Consider the following 13219-nt stretch of genomic DNA (forward strand, 5'->3'; position numbering starts at 1 on the left):
TTTCACCGCCCCTCTCGTCGCGACTACACATTCCAGCGGCCCTAGTGGCATCTGTCCGTCTCCTCTCTTCCGAATCTCGGCGCTGGGCCTGCTGGGAAGTGTAGTTCCGAGGGTTCCCCAGAGCGGGACCTTCTGGGAAATCCCGGCTCCAGCCGTCAGAGACTGTAGAGCTGTGCGTGCGTCTGCACTTCGGAGTTTCTGCGGAGGGTGGAGGTTTTGCGGAACGGGAAACAGGAAGGACTCCAGGGGTTCGGGCCTCGGCTGCGGACTCCTCGAGGTCCCCAGTAACCCCGCGTAACAACAAGCTCATGCCGAGTTCCTCCAGCCCTGCTCTTTTCCTCCAGTCATGCTTCATCCCTCCGAGCCCTGGCTTCCAAGTGGAGGGGGCAGGAGGTACCTGCTAGAAAAGTTTGGGGCGCCAAGGTCTGCCCCAGGACTCTAGGCTCCATCCCAGGGTCGAGGCCCCGCCCCTCGGTAGCTTATCCCTAGCCGGGGCTCTCCCCGTGGGAACGGGGACCAGCTGGCCGGAAGCGCCAAACTGCGTCCCTGTCGAGCCCCGGGGATCAATCAGGCCGAGGAGTTAATTATGTAATGAGGGGGCAGGGGGTCGGAGCTAATGAAGCCTGGAGTTGGGGGGGGAGACAAGGGGAGGGTACCCAGGTATCCGGCCCCCTCTTGGACCCCTTCCAGGCCCCAGGGGTCTCCACCCCAGCCCAACTCCAGGGCCCCAAATAGGGGAGGGGCTGTGATCCTGGGTCTGGAAGGGGCTGAGCTGTGAGCTATAAAGGGGGCATCTCTCAGCACCGGGGGACTGACTCTAGGCAGCGTGACCTGAGGCCAGAGGGGAGTACTCCATGTACCATCCACGAGAGTTGTACCCCTCTCTGGGGACAGGCTACCGCCTTGGGCCCCCCCAGCCGGGGACAGATTCCAGCTTCCCGCCTGCCCTGCCAGAGGGCTACCGCTACCCTGGTGAGCATGGGGACCAGTTCCTGTGTCGGGACTAATGGGGGCTGTGGCCCTCTGCTGGCTCCTCATTCTGCCCCCCATCCCTTCTCCAGATCTGGACACTCCCAAGTTGGATTGCTTCCTCTCCGGGATTGAGGCTGCTCCCTGCACCCTGGGCGCTGCCCCACCCCTGCCCCCGCTGCCCCCAGCCCTGGGCACTGAGCCAGCCCCCCCAGCCCCTGAGGCCCTTCATTCACTCCCCGGAGTCAGCCTGAGCCTGGAGAACCGGGAGCTGTGGAAAGAGTTCAATTCTGTGGGAACAGAGATGATCATCACCAAAGCTGGGAGGTGAGGGGCTGGGCCAGGGTCAAGGGGCCCAGTGTGTGCCTGGTGGGGGGGGGGGGGTCTCCTGGGAAAGGCAGAGTTCCTGGTAATGGGGCTAGGTCTAGGGGTTGCTAGAGGGTCTAGAGCTCTGCCTAAGTTCAGGGTGTGAGTGTGGCCTGGGTCAAGGGTTACTCTAGGACTGGATCAGGGTCATTTGGTGGCAAGGGTCGAGGGTCAGTCTGTGGAATCTGTAGCTGGTTTAGGGACCAACCTATATAGCAAGGGTCCTAGGTCAGTCTGGGCCTGGGTCAGAAAGTCTGGCTGGGTGATAGATTCATTTGTGGCCCAAATCGGGGGTCAGCCTGCGGCCAGAGCCAGCATTGACACTACCACTAGGGTCAAGGGCCAGCCAGTGACTGGCATTCAGGGAAGTCTGGCCGGAATCAGGGTCAGTATATGACTAGGTCTTGGGTCACCCTGGAGGCAGGGATGTGGCCAGTGTGTGGCCCATGTCTTTCCAGGCTGGGAACTCGGGCCTGAGCATGCTAAGTCCTCCGTCCCAATGCGGGCAGGACATTTTTTTTTTCCTGAACCAGGTTTGGCCAGCAGTGTAGACTCTGGTACTGGAGATTAGGTGAGGAGACCAGAGTGGGGAGCAGTAGACTCCCGGCAAGATTATAGGGACAGAAGTATGTCACCACCGCTTCTGTGGATGGAGTTGGAAGGGGCCAGGAATCGGGGGTCCTGGCTCTGGTCCTAATCTGCCCCGTGACCCTGGTCAGATCTCCTGTCTGTTCTGTTTCCCGAGTGTAAAATGGGATGAGACAAGCCTCCAGCTCCAAGACCCTGCCGTCTGAATTCTAATTCCACCTCTGTGGACGTTTCTCTGCCAAAGCTGGGTGAGCCCACGGCGGCTGTGTCCCCTGCCGGCGCTGTGCCCCCACCCAGCCCCAGCCGGTAGCGCCAGGCCTCTCCCATCCCCTCCTCTGTCCAGGCGCATGTTTCCTGCTTGCCGAGTCTCAGTCACTGGCCTGGACCCTGAGGCCCGCTACCTGTTTCTTCTGGATGTGGTTCCAGTGGACGCGGCTCGCTACCGCTGGCAGGGCCGGCGCTGGGAGCCCAGCGGCAAGGCGGAGCCCCGCCTGCCTGACCGCGTCTATATTCACCCCGACTCTCCTGCCACGGGTGCCCACTGGATGCGGCAGCCTGTGTCTTTCCATCGTGTCAAGCTCACCAACAGCACCCTGGACCCCCACGGCCATGTGAGGCCCCAGCTGGCGGGGAGGACAAGTTGAGGGGTGGGTGTGGGGGCCCCCCTGGGCGGGCAGGGAGTCACCTCGGTCCTTCTCTCCCAGCTGATCTTGCACTCCATGCACAAGTACCAGCCCCGCATCCACCTGGTGCGGGCTGCCCAGCTCTGCAGCCAGCACTGGGGGGGCGTGGCGTCCTTCCGCTTCCCCGAGACGGCATTCATCTCTGTGACAGCCTACCAGAACCCGAGGGTGAGTGACCCCGCTTCGGGGAGTGTGTGTGGGGGTGGGGAGGGGATGGAAGGGTGGGCTCTGCCCTGGGCCGTGGGAGCTTTGACCCTGGATGTGTGTCCCCAGATCACACAACTGAAGATCGCCGCCAATCCCTTTGCCAAGGGCTTCCGGGAGAATGGCAGAAACTGTAAGAGGTGGGCACTGTTCATTCATTCCCTCGTTCGTTCAACAAATGCTTGTGAGCCGACCACCGTGTGCCAGGGACACAGCAGTAAGTAAAGACATTTATTTCCTCGCGGCTTCCCATTTAGCACCTGCTGTGTGCCAGGCACAGTTCTAGATGCTGGAGACCCATCCGTGAACAAAACCAAGGGCCCTGCCCTGATGGGACTGGTCCTCTAGGGGACAGAGTAGGCAGGTCAATAGAGAGAAATAACTAAAATATAATATGTCAGGGATGGGTTCTAAAGAGAAAAGAAATAAAGGCAGGAAGGAAGATAGGAAGGACCGGAGTGAGGTCTGTATTACTTTGAGAGTCCTGGTCAAGTCCTGGAGGACCTAGAGTGGGTATCCGAGGAAGAGCGGGCCAAGAAGCGGGAACAGCCTGTGCGAGGGCCCTGAGGGAGGAGTGTGCCTGCAGTGCGACTGGAGAGGAAGAGGCAAGAGAGGTGAAGGGGAGCCACGTTATGTTGGATAGTGGAGGTTTATTTAGGACTCGCCTTCTATTCTGAGTAGAGTTCAGCTCCCTCAGAGTCGTCCTTTGCCCTCAAGGTGGGTACAGACAGGGAGCCATCCATCAAAGGGTCACCCTTACAAATGTAGACCGTGGACAGATGTCGTGAGGGAGGTTGTGCCATGCCATGGGAGGTCGGGAGGACTTCCCTGAGGAAGTGAGACAAGAACGGGAGCTGAGACAAGGATGAGCTAAGGAGGTGAGCAGGGGCAGACGGAAGAGGACTCCAGCTAAGGGTGGCTCGGCAAGCCAAGCGGGATGAGCTGGGTTCAGACCATGCCTTCGCCTTCTAGCTTGGGAAGCCTTTTCCCAAATGCAATACACACAGCAGGAAACCATTGGAAAGTTTTAAGGGGGAAATCGAGCCCGACTCTGCCACTTTCTAGTCACTTAGTTCTCTGGCCTTCGGTTCCTTCGTATGTAAAATGGGTATAATAATGGCACCTGCCCGAAAGGGTCCCTGGTGAAATGCTTGGCACCTGGCAGGTGCTATTATTACCATCATCATCATTATCATCATCATCGTCGTCGTCGTCACTGTTCTCCAGGGAGCGAGATGCCCGTGTGAAGAGGAAACTGCGGGGCTCAGAGCCTGGAGCGGCAGAGGCCTATGGGAGCGGAGGTGAGCGCAGTCTCCGTAGTGACGGGTGCTGGTCCTCAGGTGCCAGTCCTCCTTAGCCCAGTCTATCCTCTCCATCTGCCCAGATGCACCAGGCGGTCCCTGCGACTCCACGCTGGGTGGGGACGTCCGTGAGTCAGATCCAGAGCAGACCGCGGCCCCCCGCGAAGCTGCCCCGGCCCCAGCTCCTCCATGCGGCGGTTCCAGCGCCGAAGCCTACCTGCTGCACCCCGCGGCTTTTCACGGGGCCCCCAGTCACCTTCCAACCAGGCAAGTGGGACAAGGGCACAGAGCTTGGCTCCTTCAGGTTGGGGGTCCCTTTCCCCTATTCTGACACGTCTCTTTACTTCAGGAACCCCAGCTTCCCTGAGGCTCCAGACTCGGGGCGTCCAGCGCCCTACTCAGCTGCGTTCCTGGAGCTGCAGCCTGGGCCAGGGGGCTCGGGGTACCCAGCCGCTGCTCCCCCAGCACCCTTTGCCTCACACTTCCTCCAGGGGGGCCCCTTCCCCATTGCCTACCCCGGCCCTGGGGCTTACCTGGATGTTGGCTCCAAACCAATGTACTGAGGTCTCCCTGGGCCCTCTGCCTCCCCCCCACCCCACCCCATCTTCCATCACAGACCTCTGCCGCCCTTCCCCCAGGCCTGTGGCCCCATCCCTTCCACTGGCCCCATCCCCCACGCCAAATGGCTGCCTGGGGCCTCCCCCCCCCCACTTCACACTTTGATTTCACTCCCACCCACCCCGGCTTCAAAGCTCTGGCCAAGCTGCTGGGAGTCCAGCTGGGGCCAGCTTCCCCTTCCAGGCTCTCACCTCGGTGTGAATGGAGGGAGGCTCTGCCTGGCCAAATGGGGCCACTGCCCAACACTCCCACCTCCTGGGCCTCACCCTTGGGCTCTGCAAGTTCTACCCCCTTGCCCCAGTGCAAGCCACACCGGTCCACTGTCAGGACCAGAGTATTTTTGTTAATAAAACTCCAAAGACCTCAGTGCTCTAAAAACATCAGCTAATGCTATTTAGCCCTGGGCGGGGCTGGGTGAGGGAAGGTTTTGTGGGGAGACCTGGGCCCTGATTTTGACCTGCCAGTTTCCAGCTGCTTGACCTCATGCGTGTGAATCAACAGCTCTGGGGCTATTTCCTTTTCAGGGAAGTGGGGAAATCAGAATGTCCTGATGCTCACTTGTTTTGAGAATTAAATAAGGCTGCTTCTGAGAACCCAGACCTCCACCTAGCATGTGGCAAGCCTTCTGGAAACAGTCACTGTCACTAGATATAGACCAGGAGGCTCCGGGGCAGTCAAGGTCCTCTGTGCCCCCCAGGTCCCAGGTTGGCGTTGCTGCTTGTGACCGATCAAGTTTGACATAAACCCAAAGACCATTTTTCTCCTTTTATTAGAATTTTTCTTTGTTTTCTCTCAAAATTTTTTATCTAAAAACAAACAAAAAAAAAAAAAAAAGGAAAAAGGAAAAAAGAAAACCAGAAAATTGGAAACTCCATGGTTCAAGTGGGGAGAAAGGAGAGGAGCATGGAGCTGAGGCTCCGAGCCTCTCCAGAGACAAGTCCTCACCCTCGAAGTGCCCTCTCCGGGGGGAGAGCAGAGCTGAGACAGCCCCCCAATGCCCAGCCTCCGTCTGGAGAAGAGGGCAGAGTCACAGTGGTCCGAGGGCCAGGGGGCTGGAGGGATCACAGGAAGTAATCGGCCACGGGCTTCTTGGAAGGGATGCCCCGGGTCTCCTGGGGAGCAGCCTCGAAGATGATGAAATCTTTCTGGAGATGCTCATCCAGCTCCAGGATGGCTGCCACATTCCCACATCTGGAAGCAGGAGGGCGGTGGCGTCAGCGGCGTGGCTCAGCCTGGCTCCCCACCCCCACCCCGACCGCCTGGCCCCGGGCGGCTCACCGGTAGCAATAGTTGGGCGCCGACCACACAGTGAGCACAGTCTCATTGAAGTGCCACTTGTAACCTTCCATCACCAGTTGGTGGGCACGGCAGATCATGTCAATGTCATTGGCCGCATTGAACTGCGCTACCACGTCACTGCCGAACAGGTAGCCAGCCCCACGGGGGCTCACGCCCCAGCCTGTTGTGTCTGAGGCAAAGGAAGGAAGGGATGGGGGAAGAGGGTGTCCTCAAGGCTTCTCCAGTACCCACCGCCCTTCAACAGAGAACATCCCATCCCCTTCTCCCAATCAGGCCCCTGGGGCTGGAGCCCAGGGCCTGAGTGTGTTCTGGGGGATCCTGGGGACAGGGCAGCAAGTGCTGGAGCAGATAAGATCCAAAGGAGACAGAATGTTCGGATAGTTGGAGCTACCCCATAGTCAGAGTGACCGTGTGATTTACTGGCCATAACAGATGTACCCGAAAGTAAAAGAAGTGCTGATAATGACCATGCAGGTCCAGCCGGTGTGAAGAGGGCTTTCCCGCCCCCACCCCACCCCGCCCTGGGAGGGCTGGCTGGGCACGCGGGCAGGGCAGTGAGGGAGCGGAAGCTGTGTGACCACAGAAGGAGTTCTGGACTGGGATTTGGGAGACTTGGCTTTTAGTCTCAGCTCTGCTCCAGACGGGCCGGGGAACCCCCACAAAATGAGGGCTCCTCATGGGGCCAGTGTTCCGGGAGTCCAGCCTCTGCAGAAGCCCCTCCACACTGAGGGCGCAGATGATTTTGTCCCAAACAAGCCTCTGAGCGATGAGACACACGCCCAACCCCTCTCCGAGCTCGAGCTCAGCCCACGCTCCCCGTCCGCACCAAGGGTGCTGGTGAAGACCCAGCCCCACTTCGCTCTTCCCCACTGCCTGGCCCGACCGTCCATCCCACACTGTCACCTTTAACTGTCCCTTTAACCACAGGACCTCCTCAGTCTCCTGCCAAACTGAAGGGAGAGCCCGCCTGCCCTCACCTTCGGGGTCAGACCAGAGCAGGTCACACATGGGCCCATCATGGGGCACCTCTTGCTTCCGGTCAATTGTCCGGATCTGGTCCAGGGTCTGGATAGAGGGGGACAGGCCCCCGTGCACGCAGAAGATCTACAGGGAGACAAGAACGGAGCAGAGGCGAGCTGAGCCCCATGCCTCTCCCTGTGCCTCTCCTAGCCGTCCCATCCCTGCAGGGCCTGCTGGCCGGCCTACCTTGCCATCGATGATGGCCGACAGGCTGAGGTAGTCAAAGATCTCAGTGCAGTAGCGCCACACGGTTACTGAGCCGTATTTGCGTAGACACTCGTCATAGAAGCCATAGACTTGTGTGATCTGGCGGCTCTCATGGTTGCCCCGGATCAGGGTAATCCGGTCAGGATAGCGAACCTGCGGGCAGCCACCCACATGGGGCTGGGGGCTGGGCTCGATCCCTCCCTTGTCAGCTCATGCACCCCTCCCAGAGCTTTCCACATGTGTCAGCCACACACCGCCACCACCCCCAGTCCTCCTCACCCCTGCCACCACCCGGAATTCCGCTGCACGCACCTTGCAGGCCCATGTCCCTCCTCCGGGGGATCGGAGGCTTACCCCACTCCATCAACCACATACTCACTGGCTCCTCTATCACCAACAGGTCCCTACCCAGACCCCCTAGTGCCCTGTCATCTCGCTCACCAATGGACACCATACCTAGGCGAACTCCATGCCCTGCCACTGCCTGAACACAGGGGTCCTCTCTTCCCTCCCCTCCAATGCGCAGCTCCTGCTTCTCCCCCAGGGGCCCCATCACACGCCCTCGAGGCAAGGAAAGTGGATTGGCCCACCCCCTGCCAAGCCGGACCCCAGCAGCACAGCTCAGAGCTCAGGGCGGATGGGTCAGGAGACCAGGGCAGAAAGGAGACAGGTGAGGCCCGAGGGCCCAGCTGTGAGCACCCGAAGCCTGGGTTCCCACCTTAAGTGCCAGCAGCAGGAGGAACGTTTCGACGCTGTAGAAACCGCGATCCACAAAGTCCCCCATGAAGAGGTAGTTGGTCTCAGGGACGTCGCCACCCACCTGGGGGGTGGTGGAGAGGCAGGAAGATTCTGGTTGGTCCCAAAATGTCCCACACCATGGTGGCCTCTTTGCCAATCAAGCGGCAACCCCATTCCAACGGCCCACCTAACTAGAGCCCCTCACCTGCCTGCCATGCGCCAAACTCAAAGCTTCCACTCTCAATGGGGGGGGGCCTCCCAGTCAGCCCCCAGGTCATCTGTCCCCAAGTCGCCCCACACTTACTCTGAACAGCTCCTTGAGGTCATAGAATTGCCCGTGGATGTCGCCACACACCTGGGAGGTGAAGAGAGGCGGGTCGGAACTCAAGAGTCTGAAAGCTCTGCTCCCGGAGACCAGCCTTTAAAACACCCGCAGCTTCAGGAGCTCCTCACCACTCCTGGCCAAGTCTCGACTTCTCAGGGCCAAAAATCTACTCTCCTACCCTGACTTCGCCTGGTCTGGAATCACACCCCATCCCACATGGAGTGCCAACTGCTCTGGGAGGGGAAGAGCTAGAGCCAGGTCTTTCTAGCCAGACCCACAGCTTCTGGAAGACCTGGCCCCCTCCTCTCCCTCTTCCCCTCAAAGAACCCAGAAGAAAGCTACTAGTAACAGAGAACACACGTGAACGTGTGCAGCAGAATCGCTCCCATGTTAAGAGGCCTTCTGCTCAGGCCAAGCACATCCCCCCAACAAATCAAAAGAGCCTTCCCGTAACATCCATTTCGAACAGCAAGGCTCCCTTGAAGACAGGAGAGGGAGTAGACACACAGCCTTTGGGGCTCTCAGGGATGAGGGTAGACCTCGGCGGCCGCCAAGATTAAGGGGAATGCCCATGCACCTGAAAGCCCACGCTGGGCTCTGAAAGGACAGACGGTACTCACTGTGACCGGCGAGTCCACTCTCTGCACGTTGCTCTCCTCTACCAAGATCTCTCTGGAGACAGGAGAAGACCAGGGTCACCACAGCCAGGCCAGCCCAGCCCGATTCCTCATCAAGGAGGTAGTCCTTGAACCAGGATGGGCTGACCGTGCTTCCCCAAGGCCAGAGCCCAGACACTTACTGCATCCAAAGCCCTTCCAAGAAGGCAGTGGCCTTCCGAGCCTTGACCCTTCTGGCTGCCCTCTTTCACACATCCAGGGCTCATTCCAGAAAACAGACCTCCTCTGCTCACAGAGCCCTCTGCTCATGCCGCTCTCTCGGCCTGGAACACTCTGAGACCGTGTCCCCCGCTGAGCTGACAGTCCCTCTCTGCCCATCACAGAGGCCTCGCCCAGGCCGTCCGAAGGCACCCAGTCATCAGACACAGCGTCAAAGACCTGCGCTGGGCTTTTTCCTTATTTAGAGGGGGTGACAACTTTGTTCTTTCATTTCTCCCTGCAATGGAGTCTATTACTACTTGGGAGTTCGTGACAGAAAACTACTCGGTCAGTAACAGCCAACGGAAGAGGTGCCATGCTTCCGGGTTTCCACCGTGATGACAGCAGCAGTGACCACTCCAGATCATGCCCTGCCCTGGGACCGTAGTGAGAGCTTTGCGTCGATGACACGATGGAAGAGCCCACCCCAAAGGCAGACACTGTGGTGCCGCCCACTGCTCAGATGAGTAAACTGGCCATAGTCCAACAGGGCGGACTTGAACCAGGAGGCCTGGCTCTGGGGTCTGGCGCTGTTATCAAACTGATCTGGTGTGGGAGGGCCCGGGGCACTTGGCTACCTTTCCCTGCCAGCCTCCTAGCAGACTAGGAGACCCCCGAGCTCAGGTGGTTTTACCTATGTCCCTGAGTGTACGCTCTCTGACAAAGGCAGCTGGAGGGAAGTGTGCTTGCTTGGCTTTCTGGGAACAGGAAGAAGCCTTGGCCGGGGTCTGAGGGCCCATCTGGCAACCAGGCCCTCCCACCAGGACTGGCTCTTGTGTCCAGCATCTTTCCACATCAACTGCTTGTGACGACTTTCCCAGCTGACCAGCTGAGGTTCTTTTCATCCTCATCTGACAGAGAAACCGAAGCTTAGAGAAAAAAAGGGCAGGATCAAGGTCACAGAGCTGGAGAGTATAAGAAGTAGAACTCAGAAGCCTAAACGACTAAGAATCTGTGCCAGTCTCATCCACAGATTCTGGGTCTAACGCCCCCCACCAACCCGGTGCTGGCAGGGGCCAGCATGCTCTGGGAACAGGGGCCAGTCTCTGACCCCAGCTCTGTCACTCACAGCGCATCATCTGCTCTCTCAGGGCTCACACCTGCCCACCTTTACTTCCGCAACAAATGCCACCTTTAGGAAGTGCCTGCCGAAGTCCCAGTCCCTAACCCTGCATACACAGAATCCCATTTGAGCTCCATAATGACATCAAAGTTTTGAAGAGGTAAACTGACTTGGCCAGGGTCACATTGTTTACAAGTGACAAAGCTGGAATTCATACTGGAGACCACTTGATTCAAACCCTCCACTCTGGGGCACTCCTGTGGCTCAGTCCGCTAAGCATCTGCTTCAGCTCAGGTCATTATCTCAGGGTCCTGGGATCGAGCCCCACGTCAGGCTCCCTGCTCAGTGGGGAGTCTGCTTCTCCCTCCCCCTCTCTCCCTACTCGTGGTCTCTCTCCCTCTGTTTCACTCTTTCAAATAAATAAGATCTTAAAAAAAAAAAAAAAAAAAAACCCTCTGCTCTCTTACTACGCTAATCCATACAGAGAACGTGGCAACTAGCTCTCTAGATGCGAGCACTAGCTACCATCACCACCAAGTCAATTCAGGCCCTCAGGCAAGGTGAGTCTTACAGGAAAAAGAAGGGTGCCAAGTAACAATTGGTTCCTAAAAATGCCTCTCAAGACTGAGGGAACAGGGATGACTAAAAACACCTCGGGGCTGGTCCAGTCCAGGAAATTTTCTTGAGCTGGCAAAACACAGTCACAGACACGCATTTAAAACGAGGCCTTGCCTGTTCGTCAAACAGGCCTGGTCTGGCCGCTGTGGGTCTGTCTGAGGTAAAGCCAAGCAAGGGGCTGAGAGCCACCAGTTCAGAAGTCAGGCGGCCACTTTCTCTCTGGGTGACCTCAGTCAAGTCACGAGGCCTCTAGGAGTCATGTAAAAGGGAGCAAATAGTTCCAACCTCAAAAAGACTGCTGTGAGGAAGACAGAAGTTGCGTGTCAGTGTGAGGCCTGTTGTATAACAGCGGCCTGTTGTTCAACAAATGGAGGGTCATTCTGCTGGCCCTTTCCCTATCATCCCCAGTGTGATACAAGCCACAAAGAGTACCTCAGGGGAGGCGGATAAGTGGTCTTCTCACTGGTGCCCACACAACTCAGAGCCTCCACTCCACCTGCCCTTAGAGGCCTTCCCTGGTGACATCAGGCCTTATGGGCAGTACCCTCATCCCATGCGGTACTAACACCAACACCTGAAGACTGCTGAGCGCTTACGTTGTACCAACGCGCAGTGCCGAGCTCGTCCCAAGCACCAGCTTACTGGTACTTCACCAACATCTTCTTAAATACTATTATTCCCTCTTAACAAATGAAGAAACTGTGCAGAGACCTCACGACCACCGACAGAGCCAGTAAGCGGCGGCACTCACATTCCAACCTAGAACCATCGCATTCCGAAGCCTGAGCTCTTAACCACCACGTCATCCTTCTTCCCAGGGGTCTCCCGCCACGTCAGGTTTAATTCTACTCTGGCTTATTTGCTACCATTTCACACAGGACACGAGGTGACCCAACTCCACGGTCTGGCATTAAGGCCTGAGAAGAGACAGGACGTGGAGCGCTGGCTTCAGACTCCATCCCTTACTTGCTGGTTGACTCTGAACATGAGTCCTCACCTGCAGAATGGGGACAGTACCACCCGCCTTTAGGTTCTTAGGTTCTTAGAGTTAAAAGAATTTTATAAACCAGAGTCTTTAGCTTTTCTGCCTTGAACTTTTATCCTTGTGGACATTCCCTTTTATCATCTTACTCTTCAACACCTATCCCCAAAGTTCAGTTCCTCCAAGAAACCTCTGTTCCCCCTGAGAAGTAGAGCTGTCTCCCTGAGCTTCTTAAATATTTTATAAAAACTCTCTAACGCCACTGAAAACACATCACCTAATACTTTAAGTGTTTTTCTCCAGGTCTGTCTTCTCCCAGCAGGCTGGTTGCTCCTCGAGGGAAGTGGCCCTATTCTGCTCCTCTCTGGGAAAGATTTCAGGATGAGCGAGGCCCCAAGTTCTCAGCTGGGTCTGCCCCAGGCCGGAACCCCTGAAGAGTGGGGCCACCGGGCTCACCTGGCCTTAGCGCACAGGGCCTTGACTTCGCTCTCTTTGATGAGCTCGCAGCGCCGCAGCTGTTCGATCTGCCGGTCCAGGTCGCTGATCTCCGCCATGGCCCACCCCCCCGGCGCGGGTCAGAGCCAGGGCCGCCGCCCCCTCCGCACCGCACAGGGGTCTCCTGAGAAAGGCGAAGACGAGCCCGTTGATCAGACTGTCCGTAGGGGCCGCCGGGGGTGTAGGGAATGAGGCAACTCGATCCTGGAGCTGGCCCGACCCCCCCACCCCCGCCTCCTCTCACATCGGCCCCCGATCCCCAGAAGTCCCACAGCCCTGGACGCTCCCCGCTAACTCCCGTCGAACCCGGCGGTCCCGCGTTCGGGACGGTAGCCTACAGGGGTTTCAGACTATTACCGCCGCCGCGACTCCGGCTCCCGCTCCCGGGCTCCCTGCCTTGCTCCTTCCCTTCGCTTTGGGCCACCGCCACCGCCGCTTCTACTTCCGGCCCCGCCGCGGAAGCAAAGGGGGATCTGTTCCGCCGCGCGCCGGATGTGGCGTCATACACACCCTCCCCCTCCCGCGCCGCGCCCCCAACCCCACCTCCCGAGCCTAAGAATGGAAATGAGCGAAGGAACCGGAAGTCGGTGGCCTGCGGGAGGGGGGGGACCTCGGGCGGAGCGGGCAGGTGCTGCTCCGGCAGGTGGACACCTCAGTCCGCTCCCTTCCGGTCTCAGTGAGGAAAGCAAGCGGAGCTGCGGCTCCGCGTGTAACTTCGTTGCACGTTTTATCTGACTCGGCCTCCCCCGTTACAATCCCGGAGGGTCACACTTGCAGCCCCAGTGCTTAGAACACGGCCGAGCACAGCACGCATAGGCTCAGGGTTAAGTTCAATGGATAGAGGAATCCCGCCCAAATCTCCTTCCTC

At 58.3% G+C, this 13219-nt stretch overlaps 2 protein-coding genes across 3 annotated transcripts; one reads left to right on the plus strand and one right to left on the minus strand.

Moving 5' to 3' along the window:
* Positions 1-165: 165 nt before the first annotated feature.
* On the plus strand, positions 166-5161 carry TBX6 (T-box transcription factor 6). The gene is made up of 8 exons (XM_047714667.1): positions 166-972; positions 1062-1296; positions 2267-2534; positions 2628-2774; positions 2880-2950; positions 4038-4111; positions 4195-4378; positions 4461-5161. Exons 1-8 carry the CDS (start codon positions 855-857, stop codon positions 4672-4674), a joined length of 1311 nt encoding a protein of 436 aa, XP_047570623.1. The 5' UTR covers positions 166-854; the 3' UTR covers positions 4675-5161.
* Positions 5162-5518: 357 nt separating this feature from the next.
* On the minus strand, positions 5519-12849 carry PPP4C (protein phosphatase 4 catalytic subunit). Of its 2 annotated transcripts, none has more exons than XM_047714302.1 (9): positions 12709-12849; positions 12313-12475; positions 8939-8990; positions 8298-8348; positions 7974-8075; positions 7235-7408; positions 7006-7132; positions 6008-6197; positions 5519-5920 (listed from the first exon to the last, which is right to left on the minus strand). In XM_047714302.1, exons 2-9 carry the CDS (start codon positions 12408-12410, stop codon positions 5791-5793), a joined length of 924 nt encoding a protein of 307 aa, XP_047570258.1. In that variant the 5' UTR covers positions 12411-12475; positions 12709-12849; the 3' UTR covers positions 5519-5790. The 2 variants fall into 2 exon arrangements, with proteins under 2 accessions (XP_047570258.1, XP_047570260.1); XM_047714304.1 differs by having other exon boundaries at positions 12690-12804.
* Between the last annotated feature and the right edge of the window lie 370 nt (positions 12850-13219).

Source organism: Lutra lutra, chromosome 18, assembly GCF_902655055.1.
Source record: "Lutra lutra chromosome 18, mLutLut1.2, whole genome shotgun sequence".
NCBI lineage: Eukaryota > Metazoa > Chordata > Mammalia > Carnivora > Mustelidae > Lutra > Lutra lutra.

Bases quoted from the DNA above. Each gene is read 5' to 3' on its own strand.
- PPP4C (XM_047714302.1), bottom strand. From the start codon at position 12,410: ATGGCGGAGATCAGCGACCTGGACCGGCAGATCGAACAGCTGCGGCGC. The intron at 8,349-8,938 runs GTGAGTACCGTC...TTCACCTCCCAG, and splicing joins GAGTGGACTCGCCGGTCACA to GTGTGTGGCGACATCCACGG. The intron at 8,076-8,297 runs GTAAGTGTGGGG...ACCACCCCCCAG, and splicing joins ACCTCAAGGAGCTGTTCAGA to GTGGGTGGCGACGTCCCTGA.
- TBX6 (XM_047714667.1), top strand. From the start codon at position 855: ATGTACCATCCACGAGAGTTGTACCCCTCTCTGGGGACAGGCTACCGC. The intron at 2,535-2,627 runs GTGAGGCCCCAG...CTTCTCTCCCAG, and splicing joins CCCTGGACCCCCACGGCCAT to CTGATCTTGCACTCCATGCA. The intron at 2,775-2,879 runs GTGAGTGACCCC...GTGTGTCCCCAG, and splicing joins CAGCCTACCAGAACCCGAGG to ATCACACAACTGAAGATCGC.